At 44.0% G+C, this 23,207-nt stretch overlaps 2 protein-coding genes across 2 annotated transcripts in view; one reads left to right on the plus strand and one right to left on the minus strand.

The window, feature by feature from the left end:
* Window positions 1–1,367: 1,367 nt before the first annotated feature.
* Window positions 1,368–7,467, plus strand: TMEM252 (transmembrane protein 252). The gene is made up of 2 exons (XM_012737028.3): window positions 1,368–1,683; window positions 4,817–7,467. Exons 1-2 carry the CDS (start codon window positions 1,406–1,408, stop codon window positions 5,094–5,096), a joined length of 558 nt encoding a protein of 185 aa, XP_012592482.2. The 5' UTR covers window positions 1,368–1,405; the 3' UTR covers window positions 5,097–7,467.
* A 3,138-nt stretch (window positions 7,468–10,605) lies between these two features.
* PGM5 (phosphoglucomutase 5) overlaps window positions 10,606–23,207 on the minus strand; it is a 164,055-nt gene continuing 151,453 nt past the window's right edge. The window contains exon 11 of the mRNA XM_012737040.3: window positions 10,606–12,779. Within this exon, the coding sequence (XP_012592494.1) occupies window positions 12,690–12,779 (90 nt within the window). The 3' untranslated portion in view covers window positions 10,606–12,689. The remainder of the gene's footprint in view (window positions 12,780–23,207) is intronic.

The raw sequence follows: 23,207 nt of genomic DNA on the forward strand, positions 1-23,207 counted from the left end.
AATCAAGTCACTAGGTCCAGCCCACACTTAAGGGGAGCAGATTACTTACACAAGGACATGGACACTGGGGGTCACTGGGGAGCATCTTAGGAATCTGCCAACCTCCAGGCCAACTGGAGAAGGAGGGAGAAAGAATTATTTTAAGATTACAAGGATAGTATCCAGACTAGAAGATGGAAGTAGTTCAGGGTTGGGATTGAAGCTAATAAAGGTAGGGGTGAGGGGGTGCAATGGGGAAGTGCCTCACATCATTTTTGATCCACAGTGCCTTCCTCTCTCTCCCAGCCCCAGCACAAAGGTAGAGCTAAGGAGATGTTGGCACCAGGCTAAAGGGGATGCGTGGAACTACTAGGGCAATGCACTGCTCTTCCCGTTGGAAAAGTAAATGGAAAATGCTGGTAATGAAGTAGTAGGGGAGAGGAGTAGCAAAGAGGAACTGAAGGTCACTCCTCTGGGCAAATATGACTAAGAGCTCCTCTGGGAAGGAGACTTTTGGCAGCAACGTGACAAACCATCACACACAAAAAGGGGAGGGATCAGGGCATAAACCAGATCTGGGATAAGGTGTCTCCAACCAAAGACAGTCAAGATGAAGGAAGCAAATTCCAGACAGAAAACAGAAGCAATGCTACACAGAGCAAAGGTTTGGGAGCAAGCACAGGGAACATTTTGTAGCAGCATCTACTAAAACAACTTTCAGTTAATATGTGTTTTATGAGAGGGAAAAGATTATAGGATTTTCAGAGCCCAGAAATCCCCACAAACTCCCAGGGCTCTGCCTATTAGACCATCCTTCTCTCCAGCACTCTTCTTTCCCTCCTGCCAAAGCCCATCATCTTGTCAACAGAACAGGAATTGGGGAGTTCACATTCTGAACTTTTGTCTTGGGATTTTCCCAATATTGTAGTGTGACACTAAGGAGAGATTCGTTGAGGAGTCAAGACAAACATGTTAAGAACCTTGAAGAAATGCCTTTTTAGTACAAAGAAAGAAAGAAGGAACCAGTAAAGGATTCCTTGCCAAACCACAGAGAAGACAGTTCTTCAAGAAATGCCAATTCGTCTAGTTTTTAGTGGGGAATTATTCTCGGTGGGGATTAAGAGACCAGAGGGGTTAATCAAAGGACGAAGGACATATGCTCAAACAACTGGGAACAGCCAAGTGTCATACCCAGCTCCAAAGAGCTCCTCCTTCCGGCAATACACAATGCTGTGTTTTTAGGTTAATCCTCCAAGGATATTGTAGTTACTTTAGATGGTTAATGAATAGCTTCTAAGTGCCTGCTTCATCTAATTGTCCAAAGGCCAGTTGGTCCCAGAGCGTATAAAGCTGCACACTAGCTAATGAGCTCATTCTCCTGGAGCAGAGTGGCAGGGTCAGGGGGCTGGGTTCTTAAGGAGCAGGGATGCAGAACAGAACTGGCCTAATTCTCTGTCTTCTCGCCCTCCTGACGGGCTTCCTGATGGTCTGCCTGGGGGCCGCATTCCTGTCTTCTGCCTCCTTATCGAACTGTTGGGGCGGCCTCATCGTGGCCTATGTGCTTCTGTCTCTGGGGTTTGTCATCCTTCTGAATGGAATTTTCTGGAGCAGCTACTGCCAGGCGAGTGAAAGCAAAAGGTTGTTCAGCCTTGTGCTCAGACGACACCTTGCTTGTGGGGCCCTGCCCCTGGCCACGGTGGACAGGTATGTGTGACAGCCAGGGGGACTGAGAAGGGCTGAGATGGGCTGAGTGGTGTAAAAGTGGAATAATTTCTAATCCTACTGTGGAGCAAATGACATGTCCCATGGGCTGTATGAAGCTTTATTGTTGAGGAATTACTCTGGGGTTAGTCATTAGGAAGAATGGTGCCATCTTTGGGCACCATCTTTGGGCAAATCATGATGTAGGGGGAATTTATCTTAGAGAAACACTATCACCAACGCCACCACTCTATTCCAGCAGTGAAAACGCACTTGAGCCAATTTAAGAACTCAAGTTCTTCTGTTATATCATGGGAATTGTCATTAGTTAGAGGCAGGTAATGGTTAGTTACTCCCCATAACCTGGCTACCAGGTTATAAGGAAAACAAGTCGCAGACCAAATTCTGCCACACAACCAGTGAGCCAGGAGGCATAAAATCAGACTTGCAAACTTTGTGAGCTCAGGGAACTCCTAGCTTACTGTCTTTTTAGGTGTTGTGATTTCACCTTATGAAAAAGATTCATTCAAAACAAGGTGACAATGTTCTAAAGCTAAGATTTAGTTAACCTTACCACCGCACATATTAGAATAGCTATTATCAAAAAACAAAACAAGACAGCAAGCTTTGGTGAGGATGTCAAGAAATTGGAACCCTTGTGCCTTGCTGGTGGGAATGTAGCATGGTGCAACTTCTGTGGAAAACAGAATTGAGGTTCATGTAAATAGTAAATATAGGATTACCATTTGATCCAGCAATTCTATATTCTATATCTAATTCTGAGTATACACACAAAAGAATTGAATTCAGGGACTCGAACAGATGCTCATTCACCGATGTCCATAGCAATATTTCTGATAATAGCCAAAAGTTAGAAACAGCCCAAACGTCCATCAATGGATGAACGGATAAACAAAATGTGATGTGTACATGCAATGGAATATCAGTCAGCCTTAAAAAGGAAGAAAAACCTGACACATGCTACAACTTGGATGAACCTTGAAAACATTATGCTAAGTGAAATAAACTAGTCACAAAGGGAAAATATTGTATAATTCCACTTATATGAGTACCTAGAGTATTTAAATTCATGGACACAGCAAGTAGAACAATGGTTACCGGGGTTAGGGGAGGAGAGATTGGGGAGTTATTGTGTAATGAGTAGAGAGTTTTGGTTTGGGATGATGGAAAAGTTCTGACAATGGTTGCACAACAATATGAGCGTACTTAATGCCACTGAACTGTATATTTAAAAATAGTAAATTTTATGTTATATATATTTTACCACAAGAAAAAAGAAGATTCACTTAAGCTTAGGGTCTGTATCAGGCAACCGGGACCCCACCACCACCACCACCATCAATTCTTGGCAAAACACAGGAACATTTACTGATAAAACCTCAGGTAACATTTTTAAGACACAGGCTGCAGGACTCGATAAATTCTTTTGCCCTCTTCATGCAAGGGTAAGGGAGTATATAAAATATTTTAGCTACTCCATGTATCTTGAATACAAACAATCTTAACCATGATGGTTCATTTTTGATTTCTTTTATGCTAATCAATAAGATACTAATTACAACAACCAAAACTCATTTCCAATGTTTATTATACTAACCAGCAAGGTTTCTGGGTTTGATGAGAAATTAAGATAAATGAAGTGATTGTAGAAGATGTTTCTAGAGTGATGATTTTCGGGTTTTTCACAGTCATTAGATGACTAGCTCTAGAGTATGAATTCCTGATAAATGTAACTGATTGCCTTTAGGAGGTAGCTTAAATTTACTAACCCATGCATAATATTATATTGTCTGTGCTGAAATATTTGAAAGTAAATTAGGGACATCATAACATCCCAATTTGCCTGCCTCTTTCTGCTGCATCTAATTAATGGTTCAGCCCACTCGGAATGGCTAGTAAGTCAGACTGGGAAGTTCTAGGAAGTTTCTCAGGAGCCCTTGCATTCAGAATAGGTCCCCAGGTTCAGGTTATGAAAGTGAATGAGTCTAGAGTGGTGGAATTCAGGGCTTTGGGAATGTACATGGCAGTGGGAGGAGGGAGGGATTGGAAGAGGTGTTGGGACTTGGGGACAGGCGGTGGCCATCACAGAGCCTCTCAAATCACTCCAGGGAACAGCTCACCTATCTGTGCAAAATGTCTTTACACATGTGCCCTGTGACTCAGCCTTGGCTGTTCTGGGTGAAGGCTGAGATTTATGCCATACAGTAGATAGCTCCTGCAGCTATCTGGCTTTGGGCCTGGCAACATTTGGAGTGGAGCTGTGGCTACAAATGGCAGTCCCTGTTCTGTTGTGGTTACACGCCATAAACATGCTGAAGGACTTGCTCTATAAATATACAATCCAACCAAGCTCAGCCATCTCTCTTTCTCCTCTCCACCCCAGCCCCCATCCCATTCATAATGGAGGAGCCAGAAGGGTTTAGCAATTAGCAACGTTGGGCAAGGTTACCAATGAGCGCATCAGCCCTGGCCTGGACGGCCCCTTTACCGTTGGCCTATTGGCACAGAAAGAGCTGCAGCTGAAATCTGCATAAAGTTGTCCATTGAAATAGTTTGAGAAGTGAGTGCATTCATATGTTTTCTTTAAAACTAGCTGCTGAGACTTGAAGGAGTGTTAGGAAAAAGAGAAGCATCTGGTATAGTTCAGGGATCTGCACATAGTTGGTTTTCCTTCTTTGTTTTATTGGCTGTGAAGATCTGAGCTAGTGAGTGCAATAGAGTGGAAGACACTTGTGTGGGGCTGGGCACGAGTATGTTAGTGGACTAAGCACTGGGTAGGGAGAAGTCCGCTGCGTCTGCTAGGAATCTCACACCGAATGGCCCTATTTCCATGAATGAATGAGCAAGGGAGAAGGAACAGCTTGGAATAACCTGCTGCAAAAAATATAACTAGAGGCACACATCGTATGGTTGATAAAGAAGTTCTTCTGGAAGATCAGCACACTTAAAAAAAAAAAAAACAACTGATGATGCCAGGCGAGAAATACATCTGTTTCAAAAATCAATGTTTCTTAACAGTTTAGCTTCTCACAATGTGAGTTGAGAGAGGCAGCCACATGCCTCTTTGGCACTGACGCCCAAATAATGCCTGTGTGTGTGATGTTTCGTCCCCCAGGCCAGACTTCTACCCTCCAGCGTACGAAGAGAGCCTGGGTGCGGAGAAACAGACCCGCCCTGCAGAGGGAGGGGCCTCTGAGGTTCCTCCACCTCCGTACACAGAGACGGGCCTGGAACTCCAGGATGAAAACGAAGCCCAGCCAGAGGCCCCGCCGCCCTACACGGAGTCCACGGCCGCCCTGGCAGTTGCAGTGACATCAGAGGGTGCTGAGAGGCAGAGCCCAGAGTGCCAAAGGCAGGAGAGCTCTCCGGCACGCGTGGCGCACCCCGTGGGCTAATTGCAAAGGCAGGCAAGGGACTGCGGGAGGAAAAGCCACACGGGGGGCCCTGCAGATGAGCTCGTGGAGGGGCTGCTGCGTGTGACAGCCGCCCAATTCCACAGACTTGCTCGGCCATGCACAGGCAGGGTGGGGGCCCTGGAAGCGCGTGGCCACATTTCAGGGGACATTTCAGCAGACATTTCAGGGGACTCTGGCTAATCCCCACCCAGGCAAGCCTCAGGACTGCTGTTAGAGCTCAGCTCACAGACAGCCTTTCTGCTCTCACTCAACTCCCTTCCCACAGCCCAGACAGGGAGGGACAGAGCTGCTTGCCAGGGCAGCCACGTGCCTTCGTGTACTACCTTCCTAATAAGCAAAGATACAGTGTGTTGTTTAACATGTAGGCTGCTCAGCATTCCTTTAGCTGGTTTTATAGCTGCCCCTAATGACGACACTACCAGAGTGACACAGTCCTTCACATCGTGGAAGATATGCCCTTGGAACTCATGAATGTTATTTTGTATTATTTTATTTTAATTATGTGTATTTATTCTATGTGAAAGCAAAGTGATCATTATAATATTCACTCTCAAAATGGCTCAAACACAAAATGTTAAATGAGCTACTTTTAAGAGAGGTCCTCATAGGAACAGATATGATAACATGTCTTACAGATGCCCATTGAATAGACAGAACACATAATTCATAATACAAAGAATTCAGAGGAGAAAAGAATTTGTACTAGCCATAGATGGTATTCATATGCAATTTGATATAAATCTTGTAAAGTTTAAAAAATATTTATATGTAATTCAAAGGCTGTCCCTGTAAATCTCTATAATTTGAAAGACAAGAGACTATAATGATGTACTTTCATCAGTAACGGGAAATTCTTTACGTCTCAAGATACAGATTTTGACTTTTAGACTTAGGACATTTATTTAAAAACCCAGTGATTCCTCCTTAGCTTTATTGTATTTTGTTATATTAATATTTTTAATACAAGAAGACAAGTCAGGTGGCAGGGTGGTGGAAAGAGATGCAGCCTGATGCTTCTGCACAGAATTGGACAAGAATCCTCCTCTCTCTGGGCCTCAGTTTCCTCCTGTCAAGTGAGGCATTTATGCTGGAGTTAATATCTAACAGCTATGAAATGCCTTTCATTAATATATGGCAGGCTCCATGCTATGAACTTTTCATGCGTATTATTTAGTCCTCATGCACATTCAGTCTTTAAGAACAGAGGTGCTATGATTATTCCCATTTTACAGATGCATAAAACTGAGACTTTGAGAAGTTAAAAAACTTGTCCAATAAAATAACATGCAGTACCTCCCAGAAGGGTGAAGAAGGATCCCTAGAGAGACCTGGGAGGACCTATTTACTTCATACTTCTGTGCTAAGCGAGCCCTGTCTCACTTCCTTCCTTCCAGGGAGCAATGCTGATTTCTCTTTCTTTTCAGAAAATGAGCTTTAAAAGAAAGTGGAGCCCAAAGGTTGCTGTAATATCTTAAAACCCTTGGAGCAGCAGAGGTGTTTGCTTTAGGGTTAGTTATTTAAAGTGTAAATAAGCCCTCCATGTTTTCTGCTAGGAGCTGGGCCCTCACTTCATGGCATAATTTCTCTTCAATTGATCATTATACAGATGGTAAGTATGATTCCTAACGATGACAGGCCCTGGATGAATGAGCACAGGAAGGGCTTTGCACAGTTTTAGGGACGGATGTGGCTCTTTCAAGGAGGAAGGGGGTGAACAAGACGGGGTGGGGCCTCCTCATTGGCCTCCTCTTCCCCATCACTGCTGAGTGTGCAGATTAAGCATATTCTGACAAATACACAGGAAGCCATGTGAAAGGAAATCCTGATCCACAAAGCATGAATTTGGGAATCTGTGATCTGAATCCTTGACATGAAGGGTGTGAGTGGATATGAAGGTCACTCACAGTTGTCCAGGTAGGAAGTGATCATTTAATTACTAATACAATATATCATCCCTTTCTTGTCATCTCTTTCCATCCCTCTCCTAAGACAGTTACCTTGAAATTTTCCCTGGTGGTCTGAGCATATTCACTGATCTGAACAAGCAATATCATCAGTGTTTCTTCCAGAGTTTTTCCAACTACTATTTATGGTAGTCAGGTCAAACAAATGTTAATTTTGGTTTACATAAGAAAGGGTTTTAATCTCTTTACTGCAATAAATTTTGTACTTAAACTTTCTCTTTTGCCATTTTTTTGTGTCAGAAAAAAAATCAATAGAAAACCTTAAGTCAAAGTATTCTTCATCATGTGAAACCAACAGAGTGTCAAGATAAGCTCATCTTTGTGCAAACCCAAATATTATTGAACGCCAAATATTGATTCAGATGATAATCTGGGTGTGTCTTTTTTTTTTTTTTTTTTTGAGACAGAGTCTCGCTTTGTTGCCCAGGCTAGAGTGAGTGCCGTGGCGTCAGCCTAGCTCACAGCAACCTCAAACTCCTGGGCTCGAGTGATCCTTCTGCCTCAGCCTCCCGGGTAGCTGGGACTACAGGCATGCGCCACCATGCCCGGCTAATTTTTTTTTTTTTTATATATATCAGTTGGCCAATTAATTTCTTTCTATTTATAGTAGAGACAGAGTCTCGCTCTTGCTCAGGCTGGTTTTGAACTCCTGACCTTGAGCAATCCGCCCGCCTCGGCATCCCAAGAGCTAGGATTACAGGCGTGAGCCACAGCGCCCGGCCTTGGGTGTGTCTTTTTGAAAAAGAGATATTAATAGGCACTTAAAGATTTTTTTAACATATGTACTCTGAATCAAGCATCAAGAACATAGGTGTAACCCAAAACAAACCCTCTGTTTGAGATGTTCTGCAGTGAAATTCACTGCGCAAGTCAGAGTGTCCTTTTGGGATTGATAATAATAATAATACATGAGTCATGGCTGGCAGAGTCACTCAGGGGAAATAGATATCGCATATCCTCTTCTTTCTCTTTATGATAGAAGTACTGGTGATGGCTTGGGAACCATAATTCCATAAATGGTGGTGAGGCACTTAGAATATGAGAAAGTGGAAAGAGGAAAATACCCACTACAGACAGCCTTTGCTCATTTCCTACTCTCACATGTGAATAATAAGTTCACATGTCAATGGGGATGGGAATTCTCAGAGTTGAGTTGATGGCCCTCCAGTATCATCATATCATAATGTCCTTTGAGAAGCAAATTTGTCCCTTTTTTTTTTTTTTTTTTTGAGACAGAGTCTCGCTTTATTGCCCAGGTTAGAGTAAGTGCCGTGGTGTCAGCCTAGCTCACAGCAACCTCAAACTCCTGGGCTCAAGCGATCCTATTGCTTCAGCCTCCTGAGTAGCTGGGACTACAGGCATGCGCCACCATGCCCGGCTGATTTTTTCTATATATATTAGTTGGCCAATTAATTTCTTTGTATTTATAGTAGAGACGGGGTCTCGCTCTTGCTCAGGGTGGTTTCAAACTCCTGACCTTGAGCAATCCGCCCGCCTCGGCCTCCCAGAGTGCTAGGATTACAGGCGTGAGCCACCGCGCCCAGCCAGAGCAGCAAATTTAAATAAGCACTACCACCATCCCAGAAGATGAGGATGGCAAGGTCAATTATAGAATAAATAATGCTGCATCTTCTGCATATGTGAGATGTACTGTGTTCATTTTCAACTGCTCCATTAAAAAAAAAACTCACCAATGCTTTTACAGACACTCCTATCCATCCTTCAAGATCCTCCTTAAATACATTGTCTTTGGTGAGGCATTGCTCCAGGTCACCTACATTGCTGGGTACATACTAGGTGCCAACAGACATGGAAAGATGATAATGACAAGGATTTATAATTCATGTCTTCACTGTATTCCATAAAGTTCCACGACAACCTAGGCTGACTCACATTCCAAGTGTGCTGTCAACTGCATGAGCTATTTCTACTGATAACTCCAGCAGGTTGGAGTGGAACGGGCATTCTGCTAAGCTCTGCTGCCTCAGATAATCTCTTGCTGTTTGTAACCGTTGCAGGGCCAAAGACTGATTTACGGGTGGTTACGTCATTTCCAAAGCCACACGGTTTCTCAGGAATGGAAATCATCTCAAGGCAGGTGTCTGAGATGTCAGTGTCCACATGTTTTGAGGACATCCAGTGCGTGATCCAGCAACGGAATGGAGTCACCCTGTTAGGGCACGACCAGTTCCTGCAGGTGCTTTTTAAATTCCCCACACCTGCCACTACTGACTGATCTGGCCATCAAAGTAAATTCCATGCCTTACACTGACCCACAGGTGGCCAATCAAAAGTCCCCGTCATGCTTAGAGCAGCCAGCTCAGCCCTATGCATCACCACGGGGCTGCGCATCCGTGTGAGGCTCCCTGTTCAGAACGCCTTGCTGTCATGTCAAGCCCTTCGGCCTACAATGTCATGCAACACTTTGTCCACAAACACTGTAGGCATGTGCTGCACTTGGATTGGTAAGATCTGATAAATGATCTCATTTTAATAATGGCTGCCTACCCATTTTCAAGAACATTTAATAAATTCAAGAATCCTGGCTGAGCAGCAACAACTTTTCATTCTGGGAGTCCGGCTGACGCCTGGCAGGATGCGTATCATCTGTGGTCCCCTCCCACTAAGTGCTCCTCCGTGGCCCATATGCACACATATTTTCAAACACCCCCTGGGTAGGCGGCAGTACTGTCCTGGTCAAGAGCCACGACATTACGCATAGTGCTGCTGGCCATTTTTCTGCAGGCTCATGGTGCAGTAAGTGGACCCATCGGTAACAGCAGATCCCAGAGTGGCCCTGCCAGCTACCGCACTCTAGCCATAGTTTCCTCTACGGTGGACTGCTGTAAGGTGCCCACAACATTCTTGGACCTGTCAAGTCATTTACTGTTCAAAACCAGTGGCTGGAGCTCCATCCTTAAGAACATAAAGAACATCACATGGGAAAGAGTGATGTCTTGCCTTTCACCTCTCCAGAGAATCAGGCGAGAGAACATGCATGTATAGTTCAGCAAGAGAAGCTTGGACTTCATGTACGGCAGAAATAATACCTTGACAATGAGAATGAGAGCAGGTTGCAGAGTGAGGCTGTGCACTAGAGCTACGGGAGGACCTTTCCCTTGGCAACGTAGCTGAGAAGCAGCTCTGTGACCATGGGTAGCTGTGCAGCTGCTTCTTTCCATGGTGGGGCCCAAGCCTTTGCTCTGCCAGATATTCATAACCCCTGTGTCTGCTTCAACCCCACCCGTCCACATGAGACCCTAAACCAGCCTCCTCTCCCGCCGTGCTAGCTCTCAACTCCTAGTCTTTCTTCACGTTTTATTCACCCCTGGTGAAACTATATAAATGGTTACAAATCCTACAAACTCTACTCTTGGGAAGACCCCTTTTTGCGTCTAGTGTCCCATCATCTGATTTACTTGCTCCATTCCATTGTTTGTGCTTCTACTATACCACTTGTGTCAACCTGAATATTTGTGTATGTTTGTCATAATCCCCTGTTCCCAAATTATAAACTCATGAGAGCAGCAATATCATTTTATCCATCTCCCTGTCACATCTAATACAGAACTCTGCCTAGATTAGTTGCTCAACCAATGCTGGCTAAATGAATGAATGAATTGATGAATAAATGGGTAAATATTTGGGCTACTGATTACCCATGACTCCATATCAAAATAAACAGATTTTTTTAAGTGAGGACTAATTTACATTTGAACGTAAAAGTTTGAGATGATTAAAAGTTCAGAACCTTCAGAAAAAAATAAATATTTTCTTACCTAGAACTGACATGCCTAAGAATGCGTCTGATTATCCTGACCTACACATCCACAATTAATGAATGGTTGGCTGGCCCCTCACTTAAGAGATGATGAGTACCAAAGCTATAGGGCAAATTTTATTCCACTGCTGATAAATTTCATAAGTGGTTCTTTAGAATCTCAGCTCAAAGCCACCTTTCTATTATTCTGAAATGAAGATAGTTACAATGAAAGATAAGATACCATTTTAGTTTCTGCTGACTCCCAAGGGCAGTTCTCAGTAATTCCCCTTTTCTGTTCCATTTATTTAATAAATTTACTAGCTCATAATAGTGAAACATAGCGCTCATGAGCACTCTGCAAAGCAGATTTATCAGGATAAGGTGACCACTACTAAGGTTTCTCAGATGGTGAGATAAGTGAATAAGCAAAAAACCCACAATCCTTGGATAAGGTTGAAATAAGGATTTTTTTTTTTTATTGGCTACTAAATGTCCTAGCAAGTTTGTGACAGAAGCATAGACAGAAAATGGAAACAAATACCTTACTGGGAATGTTTCCTTGCTTGCGCTAACCTTGACTACAGCAATAATGCATTGCTTAACAGTCAAAGTGCACCAGGTCATGTCCACAAATGGCAGGATAAGTGAGTGTGCCGTTCCCAAGGAAGCAAAACAGATGCAAACAGGTCCCACGCACCAAGTGTCCTGGCTGAGTACAGGAGAGGCTGCTGCAGCTGCAGTATCCTTTTCCCAAGCGAAGAAAGCCAGCTGTGACCCTCTGCTTTCCAGTAGGGGTCCTCACCCTCCCCTCTGTCTCATCCGGCATATACCACCAGCAATGTTTTTTTCCCCATCCACTTCGCTGCCCACTGTTACAGCATCTCATTCTCTCCTCTGACAGCCATTGCAAGTGAGATCAGAACTAGGTCCAAACAAGTGCATTCAAATAGGTCCTTAATGGAAAAATCAGAGAGATCTCAGACATGGTGGTATTTTTGTCTTTTCAGGAGGTATTTGTATAACCCATGTCTCAACCTACATGATATAATCAAGGAAGCCTCTCCCCCCCCCCTCCAATTTAAATCACTCATTTGCAGAGTCTTGTCAAGAAACTTCTTCCGGCCTGCACAATGAATGGCTGGATTTGAAAGAAGCTGGCTTAATAGCTAAAATAATAGTATTTATAAAATAAGAAAAATAATCATCCTTTGATACGTTTTGTTGGAAGCGTGCCATTGTGATGTGTAGAAAGCTTTAGAAGATGTGAGAGAAGGTGACACAGGGATGTTGGGAAGGAGATGGGGGAGGCGGGGCAGTCAGGTGGTTGGTAGGGGTGAGGTGGGCTATCAGGAGTTCTAAAACCATCCCTCACTGGACACCTGACCTGGGAGGAGAGCTACATCCTCCTCCATGCTGAAGAGTGTCTTCTTCTGCCCACCCAGGGGTACCTGTGGCTCAGGGTCAGTTTAATTCTGGCACTACCCTCTCTTCCATTATCTAGAAGCTTTTCCCATGTGATACCAATGATGCTCAGATGCTGTGATTAACAGTTTCCTAGCCCACTTATTCTTTCTCAAAAGGGGAGGTCCTTTGTGTGATAAAATACAGTTATCAAATGATAGTGCAGCTTTAACAGGCCATTAAAGACCCTGTTGCATTTGGAGGAACTGGACAAAACCAAAACAAAACAGATTTTTTTTCCTACCCACCCCCTGCCCCCCAAAAGCAAAATATCTTTTTTTTTTTTTTCAAAGTCATAAAAGGCACAAACAGGTAGCAAGAAGGCATCGGTGAAGCATGTCCCGCTGAGCGCTCTTTGGCCCTGGTGAGTGATCTTTCCTCCATTCAGGTGATGACCGTAGGTCCCCTCCGGCCAGTTCTCTCGTGAATCTGGGATATTTTCAGCGCGATGGCTATGAGAGGGCTCAGCACTGCCTGGAAAGGGGAGAAAGAAAGTGTGTGAACAACTCAATTGAGTCACAGGATGGGGCCTTGTGATGGATTTCTATTGCCTGCATCTGGATGCCAGTTCCAATTTGCTGCTTACGGACAGAGTCACCATGGGCAGGACGTCTGTCCTCTCTCAACCTCTGTTTCCTCCTTTACCAAAGGAGACTGGAATGGGCAGTGCAGGGTTGTAGGGGGAGAAGATGATCTCCAAAGTCTTAACCGGCTCCAAAATAAATTTATCTAAAATAACAAAATAACGGCACAACCAACTACCAGAACATTCAAGTGTTTTACGAAAAGAGCACTGTGAATTAAGGAAGTTCAGAAAACTCCTAGTCTTCCTCTGCTGTACCCTTGTCCCCAGTTTCACTCCCCCAACCCCTGCACACATATACAACTTGAGGATAAAAGCTCATTCACCATCCTAAGACCATGGTCTAAAGAACATGTAAACACAGCAAGACAGAAGAAACAGTTCTGATGTTTGACAGCAGACTAGGAGACTACATTTAGAACATTATTATGTATATTTCAAAGTAACTAGAAGGAAGGGCTTGAAATGATGCCTACAGACAAAAATGATAAACATTCAAAGTGATGGATACCCCAAATACCCTGACTCGACCATGTCACATTTTATGCATGTAACAAACAATCACATGTAGCCCATAAATATGTAAATTATTGTGTATCCATAAAAGAGAAAAAAAAAAGAACTCCAATCCTGATGCTTCTGAGATGACAGGCCAATCCGCTGGCTGGTGCTGCAGAAATAACAGGTCATCTCTCCCATCACATAACCCTGTGGCCCATGAGGCACCTCACTGGCCCCTAGAAGGAGGTGGGGGTACTTTAAAAGCCTAAGAAATAGATTCTTTGAGAGGTGATGGACGTGAAGAGGAGAAGCAGCACTTCTTGCTTACTGTTTCATGGGAGTGAGACATTGTTTTCCAAAGTGCGGAGCGTGCACCAGTCACCATGATTTTAGATGGTGCCTGAACATGGTATTACTTACAAAACAGTGAGAAAGTCGGTCTATTTCCCATTTTCTTCAAGCCTCCTGATTTCACGAAGGAGAAATTCTGCTTGCTGCCAATCTTTAACACACTTTAGCCGAGATAGCCCATGTCTCAGTCAAGAGTTACCTAGTTAGAAGGTAAAGTCGCTGCATGTTTTTATCGGATTCATGTCTATGGTGCTTCAAGTTAAGCTCCCATTTTTATGGATAATAAAGTAATGTGTTTTTTATTCCCTGGGTGTATAAATACAGTCATGCATCACTTAGTGATGGGGATACTTTCTGAGAAATGTGTCATTAGGCAATTTCATCACTGTGAGAGCATCATAGAGTGTACTTACCCAAACCTAGATGACATATGTATATTTTCTGGGAGAGGAGGGAGGACAGAGTCTTAACTCTGTCATCCAGACTCGAGTGCAGTGGTGTGATCATAGCTCACTATAACCTTGGACTCTTGGGCTTAAGTGATCCTCCCACTTCAGCCTCCCAAGTACCTAGGGCTACAGGCATGTGCCACCACACATGGCTAATTTTTCTTATTTTTTATGAAGATGGGGGTCTTTCTTTGTCATCTGGGCTGGTCTCAAACTCCTGGCCTCAAGTGATCCTCTCGCCTTGGCCTCTCAAAGTTTTGGGATCATAGGTGTAAGCCACCACGACCAGCCAATATATTTTTATTAATATACATATTTTTTTCCCATGGAAAATCAAATATTCCAGCAATATTACTGAATATCCATCATTTCCTGTACTTCATTTGTGATGCCAATATCAAGTGGCATATATCAGGTTTCTGTATAAGTGCCATCATAATCTTATAGGACCACTATTGAATATGTGGTCCTGTTGTTGACTGAAACATCATTATGTGGCTCATGCCTGGTCACACCGTGAGGGTAGGAACTTTGTCCTATTCAAGGCTGAGGGAAGTGGTTCCTGCATGGGAAGCATTCAATAAATATTTGTGGAATAAATAAATGATATATCAATTTGATGAAAAGATGAGACAGATAGAGACTTCGACAGACATTCATGAAGGGCATTCTGGTCATGTGGAAGGGTCAGCAGTGCTGGATTTTTACTGTCATGTTTTTCTTCAACTTGAGCTGGAAGCACAGAGTTTGAGAAGCAGAGAGGAATGTGAGAGGATTTAGTTTCATGCCACAGACAAGGACTCTGAAGCCCGGGGGAGACATGATTGACCCAGGGTCACACATCTGCTTAGTGGCTGAGCTGGGATAAGAACATAGGGTTGCCTCCTCTACTGCTCTTCTCATCATACAATTCTGAATATGAGACCTGTGAGTGACAAGGACAAACAGAGAAGACAAAAATGAGCCTGGGGATAGGGAAGAAATCATGGGATGGTCATCCCACTAGACCAGACAAGTTCTGCATCAGATGAAGGGTTGGATTGGACTGATCAGCCATCCTTATCGATCAAAACCAGGTGGATGGTGGGGAGAAGTGTTCCCAGCTATGTGGTATGCGACTGTACTGGAAGCTCCAAATTACTCCTTATGAAGAAAGCAAATAAATAATAGAGACGTCGATTGTTTATGTTAGAAATATAGCACCTTTTTTCTAATTCCAGTGCTTCTTAGAGGGCTTGGCATAGTTTTTCAACTTTTCAGGAGTAGGAAATAGTGAATGCTTATCTTGCTTCAAACCAAGTGGACAATGTATCCATTCAACAACACTCACCCTGTGGCTCCAGTGTCTTCCTCCACCTTGCAGGGCTTGGTGGTTGCTTGCTGTCCACCAAGGTGAACAGGCTACAGAGGGAATCAAATCCTGTCTCTAGTTCAAATTTTGAAACTTTGTTTATCATGAATATTTTTTGCATTGATTTTGATTTTTGAATATATTGCATTAAAACATTTTTCTTGATTACTGAGTATTTTGGTGGCCTCTTTTAAATTTAGGTGGCCTCAGTTAACCTTATCCTAATCCTAGTTCTCTATTGGGCTTTAACATGCTCATATACCCTGGAAAGACAATGAAGGTTTCTCCTTTTACTCTCTTTCCTACCTTCTCTATTGCTTTTTGTTGTTGTAATCCACATTCATATAAATTAAATCCACTAATAAAAAAAACCAAAAAACTAACAAACTGAACTTCTTACCCTGGCAGGCAAAAGACAGGAAAGGCGTAAATGACCTGAATGTCACAAGACTCAAAGTAAATTGTTAACCAATTTTTGGGAAGCAAACAAAACCCTAACCAGAAATATAATCATTTATTAAGCAAGATTTGTCAAAATTTGTGGAGGGAACTCAGCATCAGGCTGGTGTCTCTAAGGAATGTGCATTCACAGGGTCAGGGAAGGAGTGGGGTGGGAGATGGGGGTAGGGGAGAGTGAACAGGTAGGGGTGACAATACTTATCACAGCTCATCTTTTGGGACAGCCAATACAACCCAGAGAAATCAGATCATCCAATGACAGAAAACACTGAAATTCTGCATCCATAAAATAGTGATTTATAACAAATGCCATCCTCTCCTCATCCTTAGGATCAACTAACATCCACATTTCCACTTTGTTTAAAACCTACTGAACCTGGAATGCCTGACTTTCTCTCATGATTTCATTCAAACATTTGTTTTTAGTCAATGTACTGTTTGCTTGGTCTAAGGCAATGGTTCTCAAATTCGAACAGGTACCAGAATCACCAGGAGGGTGGTTAGAATGCAGGGGGCTGGGCTCTTCCTCCTGTGTTTCTGATTCAAGAAGTCTGGGGTAGGGCCCAAGAACTGGCATTTCTAACAAGTTCCCAGGATGTCCTTGCTCCAAGGATCACACTTTTTTGAAGACCACTGACTGCTCTTAGGTAAGCTATGCTTTGCTCCAGCTAAAGGCTAGGTGGCCTTTGTGTCACATGATCCCACCTTTGTATCACATGATCCCAGCCCCTGGCTGTAGCTGATTGGATCAGGAGTGACTTTTAGACCTATAGGCAGCCAATCTGCAGCCTGGCTAGCAACTTACCCTATAGCCCGGGGCAAAACTTCGCCTCCCAATTGGATTTTTTTCCCTCAGGGATTGAACTGCTAAGTAAAGAAAAAACAGGCCACTGTGGGGCAGGGATTACCCATGAAGCATAATTAACCAGGAAGGCCATAATACTCATGGTAATCCAGGGTTATAAGAAAGCAGAGACTCTGAAAAAGATAAAAAAGTAGAATGAAACCAGGAGAAGAATTAAAGAGAGTAGAAGGAAATAATAAAAGAGTCGATAGAGAGAAAAGAATGGCATGGATCCCAATAATCTCTAAATTGAAGACCCACTCATTGCTGCTAGGAGGCCCCGCGTTGGTGGTGACTTTGCTGCTCCAGGTCTAGTCTCTGAGGCTTGGCCCTATGACAGACTCCACTCTTGGATTTCTTGACTGACCTTGGTTCCTTTGGGTATTAAAGTAAATTAAAATTTTAAAACAAATTAAAGTTAAATCACATTAATAAGATAAACACCCAAAGTATGTTTTTCTTGGATCATTTCAAGGAACCATCATTGTTCCAACTTTCTACTACTAATGAAAAAGAACTTTTTTTTTTCCTTCTAAAACTAAGCCTGTTGCCAACCAAAACGAACCTTCTCACCATGCCAGTTCACGGTGCCAACTTCTTCCTGCTAGAGCAGGTCCCACCAAGCTCACCGTCAGCTGGAACAGAAGTACTCTTGGGTGAGTCTTTTCCCCTTTTCACGCACTTCCACATGGTTGCCAAACTCTCTGACTGCAGCCCTTCAATGGCTCTACACTCACTCTCTCCTCCTCGTCTCCGCTGTCTCTTCCCTAACACTGTCCCTCACTGTCCCTGGCTTGCAAGACTCTGCTGTCTGCCCTCAGCCTCACCAGAGGGGGCTTCTTTTTGAAAGAGACTTGTTCACATGATCCCCTGGTATAAAAGTCTTGGGTGGCTTCTCCAATGTTATGGTCAGCCACTCTCAGCCTGGCTGTCAGGCTGAGAGACATTTGGGTTTTACCCTCTATGGCAGGCAGAATAATGGTCTCCTCAAAAGATACCAGGTCCTGATCCCCGGAACTTGTGAATGTTAAACTTATTTAGGAAAAACAAAGGGGGGAGGGCTGTAAATGTGATTAAGGGTCTTGCAATGAGGACATTATCCTGGATTATTCTGGTGGGCCCTAAATGCCATCACAATTATTCTAATAAGAGTCAGAGGAAGGTCGTATACACACAGAGAGAGAAGGCCATGTGAAGACGGAGGCAGAGATGGGAGTGATGTGGCCACAAGCCAAGGAATGCCTGCAGCCACCAGAAAGAAGCTGGAAGAGGCAAGATATGGAATCTCTCCCACCAAAGGAAGTGTAACCCTGCCAACACCTTGATTTCAGACTTCTGGCCTTCTGAACTATGAGAGAATACATTTCTCTCCAATGTTTTAAACGCCCCAGGTTGTGGTGACTTGTTACAGTCACAAGAAATGAATACACCCTTCCTTTCCACTCTTCCTCCTCACGCCCTTTCCTCTCCATCCCCCACCCCCTGAATCCCCTTAAGTTTCAATCTCTCAGCCTAGGCAACCCCACACTCTCTCCCTCCTGCACTTTTTTTTTTTTTTTTTTTTTTTTTTTTTTTTTGAGACAGAGTCCCACTGTGTTGCCCGGGCCAGAGTGCTGTGGTGTCAGCCTAGCTCACAGCAACCTCAATCTCCTGGGCTCAAGCGATCCTGCTGCCTCAGCCTCCCAAGTAGCTGGGACTACAGGCGTGTGCCACCATGACCGGCTAATTTTTTCTATATATTTTTAGTTGGCCAATTAATTTATTTCTATTTTTAGTAGAGATGGGGTCTCGCTCTTGTTCAGGCTGGTTTGAAACTCCTGACCTCAAGCAATCCGCCCGCCTCGGCCTCCCAGAGTGCTAGGATTACAGGTGTGAACCACCGCGCCCAGCCTCTTCTGCACTTTTATGTACATCGTTCTTTCTGCTTAGAATGATTTTAAAACTCCACCCTCCCACAGGGCCTCCATCATGAAATATCTCTTACCCTTGCACCACCTAAGTAGGATGTCTCCATTCCCTAACTCCTCACTTGTTTCTCTGTTAATTCCTATGTTTCGTCTTGAATTTCAGGGATTTGTGAAAATCTCTTCTCTTTCCCCACCACAATTCAATTAAACTCTAAGCTATTGGAAGGCAAAAGGTTTCTTAAAAGTCTTTGTTTCCTTCACAATTTGTGTTTTGCCCATAGGAAATGCTCAAAATAATAACTGGTGGGTTTGGAATATATTATGTCACAGGCTGAATTATCACGTGTTTAAGGCAGTGGGGTGTTCTACTGAGGAACCACCTTGCACTTTGCCCGCCCTTCATCTGGAAGATTCATCTAGATTCATCAATGAGAGGTGAAGCTATCCATCTATCCCTCACTTGCCTCCCTCTCAATCTAAGTGAGGGGCCAGGCCTTTGTGTCTCTTAAGGCCAGGACCCTCTTTATCTGCCTGGGAAGGCTTAGTAGGCACTTGGTGGCTCTGGTTGAGCCACTAGGTGCTACTGTGGAGAAGGGGCTGGGGTGAGGCCTTCATAATTCCAGACTCGAAAGCAGAAGAAAGCTGTCCAACCCGGGAATGCAGTAAAGGGGAAAGGACTGTGAGTTCCAGGAATGGTGGGAACCTGAGCCCACTTGGATGCAGTGCCACCAAGGATGGCCTATGGGCAGTGGCAAGGACCACTGCGGACAAGACCCTGTGCTCCTGCCCAGCGCAGCACAGCAGACAGGTGGTGGGGATCCACTCTCAGAGGCAGCATCGCAGAGCAGCAAGGAACAGCAGCACGATGGCAACCACAGAGACCTACACTTGTCCCCCCAACAGTGTGAGCCCTCCCCTCGCCTCCTACCCACTCTGCTGGCCTGTCTTAGATGATCTTGCAAGAGGAGAGAAAGCCCCAAATGACCGCTACTGAGTCTCCTGCCAATTCAGATGGGGGTGGCTGAACTAGAGGTTGCTTGATTCACACAATACAGAAATGTGACATTTCTTACATTGCAAAAGTAATGGAGTAATTCAGACCTGTTATAATTATAAACCTGGAGTCATCCTCTGGCTTCATTTCTAATACATCTCAGTGTTGGAGACAGTTTCTGATTACACTGCCCTTCAAATCCTGAACACTCATGCAATGTGACAGAGAGAGCCAAGTACAAGGATCTGTGACCTATGGGGCCACTTTATAAGGCTCCCGCCCAATGGGGTGAGGGAGTATGGGAACCCATCCCGAAGTCCTCTCGCCAAGTGGGAGTCCTGAGAGGGGCTGCCACTTCCCAGAGGAAGGGCGTGTGCCTTCGCTCTCACAAAGACGCTGCCCACCTGCCTGCTTGTCCCTTGCTTTCCTGCTGAGGGTGCCTTTTCCTTATTTGTACGAAAGTACCCTATTGGCTACATGCTGCCAGTTTACAGTAGCCCAGATTCTAGCTAGGTCCTTATCAGCAATGGATGCCTGGCTTAGCTATTTTAAATCCATTGGGAAAACTTATAGAAGAGAAGGATCACTGAAAACAAAATCCAATGCGTTTTTGCTAATAAAACTTAAATTAAAATGCTAAACACTGCAGACGTGTTGATTTTCATTACAATACATACAACTGCAGTCCGAACTTTAATCCCCTTTCCATGTCATAGATCTACCTATCTCTCTTGTTCCCAAATGGACCGAAAATGAACCAAAACAGACAACATGAAAAATGACTATAGATAAATCTGGATTTAGAGCCCAACGCTGAGAGAATCCATCTGTCTTGTCAATATCAGGAAAATAAGCCTTCACGAAAGCTCTCTTCTGAGGAAGAAAAAAGCTATTCCAAGACAGAAATAGATGAAATACTCCCAAAGAGGTTCATCAAAGCCAAGCCAAGCCAGCATTTGGGAGTGCAGTGACCTGCCTAACAGAAACCAGATTGGCCATGCAGGCTCGGCCTCCTGCCCCACTGCCAGCCCCACTTTTGCAATTGATTTGGGACTTTAGGAGGTGGAGGGTGGCATTTAGATTGCAAATCCAAAATAAAATAGAAGAGTCCTGAAGCCAATCTTCCTATATATTCAACTGTGAACTCCAATTGGCTCCAGTATCTGCGGCACAGCTGAAAGGCATTAGGCAGAATCTCTGAGCCCCTTCGCTGTCCTGCCCCATGCTACAAACCAACCTGCAAAAGCTGACAGTTCAAACTGCATGGAACTGCTTCGCTGGTCATGGTTTCCCTTTTCCTCTCTTTGCTCTTTCTCTCCCCCTACCTCTCCCCACCTTCTTCCACAAAAACACTGTAACAGGTTGGGGAATTCCTAACTGGTTCAGATCCCCATCCCCACCCCAAGAAATGTCCCTCTCATGTCTTCATATTTGTCTTCATTGGGTATATCCGTACCAGACTTCAAAGGTTTCTCTCACATGGAACACACTTGCTACTTTAAAGGGAAACTAGTATCCCCCGCCCCTATGAAACTGCTAGCAGAAGTATAACTGGGAGATTGAAACCAGAGGTTAAAAAAACAAAAGCAGCCTGGCCTCTCCAGTGTGTGTTATTCAAAGGACTCTCTGTCTCTCCATTTGCTTCCCTGTCCCCTGCTTTGTTCCCCAAAAGACTTTGGAAGCCAAGATCTAGGTGATCAGTCCTCTCACTGTCTCTTTTTAAAAACTGGGTTCCTTTAAGTAAGAACAATGACGTGATTCAGCGTGGCTTTCTGTTTATGGATCCTGAGAAGCCTTGCTCCTTAGAGATGAATTTAAAGGATCAACAGAAGTCTCCCAAAGACTGGTCAGCAGACTGTTACCTGAGGCCAAGTAAGAACCACCAGCAGAGAATGTGTAGCTGACAAGCTCCCAACCCGATTCTGATGCAAACTCAGGTCTGGGAACCACTTTCATTAAAAATCCCTAATTTTCAGTGGTTTTAGGCCACTAAGATTTTCACATTGTTGGTTACCATGGAATTATAATGTCTCTTCCAACCTGACTAAAGAAAACACTGTTCACTAACATGAAGCAGAAAATGCTCTTTCAAAAATATTTCCCAAACCAGAAGGTAAGAAGAAAGAGAATATATCTTGCAGACTCTATCCTGCTTAAGCATCTTTTGCTTTTCGGCATGGGGCCATCTTTATTGTATTGGATATTCTGAAGCCAATTAAAAGGGTAAGAATGGTGTAGCAGTTTTAAAACATGGCTGTAAATTTTTTGGAGTGCCTCCCATTAAGAGGTGGGGTTTATTCCCCCTTCCCTTGAACTTGGCTTATGAATACTTCAACCAAAAGAGGTTAGCAGAGTTGATCTTACTTAAGTGACTTCTGAGACCGGGTCACAGGAAGCCCTGACTATTAGGGCCAACAGGCAACAGAAGTCTCCAGAAGATTCCAGCCCGCACCTTTTGAGTCACTCCCAGTCTTTCTAGCTTTTCCATCCAAGACCCCAGACATCATGGAGCAGGGTAGGGCAAGCCATCTCACTGTGCTATGTCTGAATTTCTGGCCCACAGGATCCATGGACATGCTAAAATCATTGCTGCATTGTGCCAGTAAGTTTTGAGGCAGTTTGTTAGGCAACGATAGCTTACAAAAACAAAAGGTTTCTGAACAGTGCTTTAGGCTGACATGTTGCTTGACCATTCATTAGGAGGGGAAAGAAGTCAAGGGCTGAGAAATATGGGAGACCATGTAGTACATTGGTTGAATGCATGAATCAGTTGGGCCTAGGTTTAATTCCATCTCCAGCACTAACTAGTCAAGGTTTGTTGTCTTCTGTGCCTCATGTTTGAAATTGGGATGCAAATGTTAGTTTCTACCTTCCAGAGTTGTTGTAAACATGAAATGAGATAATACATTTAAGGCACTAAGCAAAGTGCCTGTCCCATAGTAAACGATCCATGTTAGGTACTAACAGTATTGTTATTAAATGTTCCCAGTCAGTTTTGAATCATGATCTTTCATTGCCTGATGATTTACAGGCATCGGAGCAATTCTCAGACATACAGAGTATGTTTAGCTGGCTTTTTCACCCTGTGGACCAGCAATTAGAATACAGATCTGAAGGCCATACCCTGTCTACCCTTAAATTGCCACTAAGCCATATTCCAGGGCTGCTCTTGCAAATTAGTGTTAGTGAGCATAGAAGAAGAAATCTTTTTCATATCATCACAGGACAGGGGCTCCTCTTTCTCCATGCATTTCACACCTGACCACAGCTTTCAGAAACGGGATCCCACAGTGGCTACCAGGCATGCAGTTGTCTGAATGGCATGGCCCTTAGCATCAGCCCCAGCCCTGCGTTCAAGGCTGCCAGGAAGGCTCATCTTGGTGAATATGCAGCAAGTACGTGTGATTGTCAAATACATCCCACTCTTGGCTAAGCAGACTAGGAAGCCAAAGAATGTTATGTT

This window comes from Microcebus murinus, chromosome 12 (assembly GCF_040939455.1).
Source record: "Microcebus murinus isolate Inina chromosome 12, M.murinus_Inina_mat1.0, whole genome shotgun sequence".
Lineage (NCBI taxonomy): Eukaryota > Metazoa > Chordata > Mammalia > Primates > Cheirogaleidae > Microcebus > Microcebus murinus.

Excerpts from the sequence above, each read along its gene's own strand:
- TMEM252 (XM_012737028.3), top strand. The coding sequence starts at position 1,406 with ATGCAGAACAGAACTGGCCTAATTCTCTGTCTTCTCGCCCTCCTGACG. Across the intron at positions 1,684-4,816 it reads CCCCTGGCCACGGTGGACAG|GCCAGACTTCTACCCTCCAG; the intron begins GTATGTGTGACA and ends TTCGTCCCCCAG.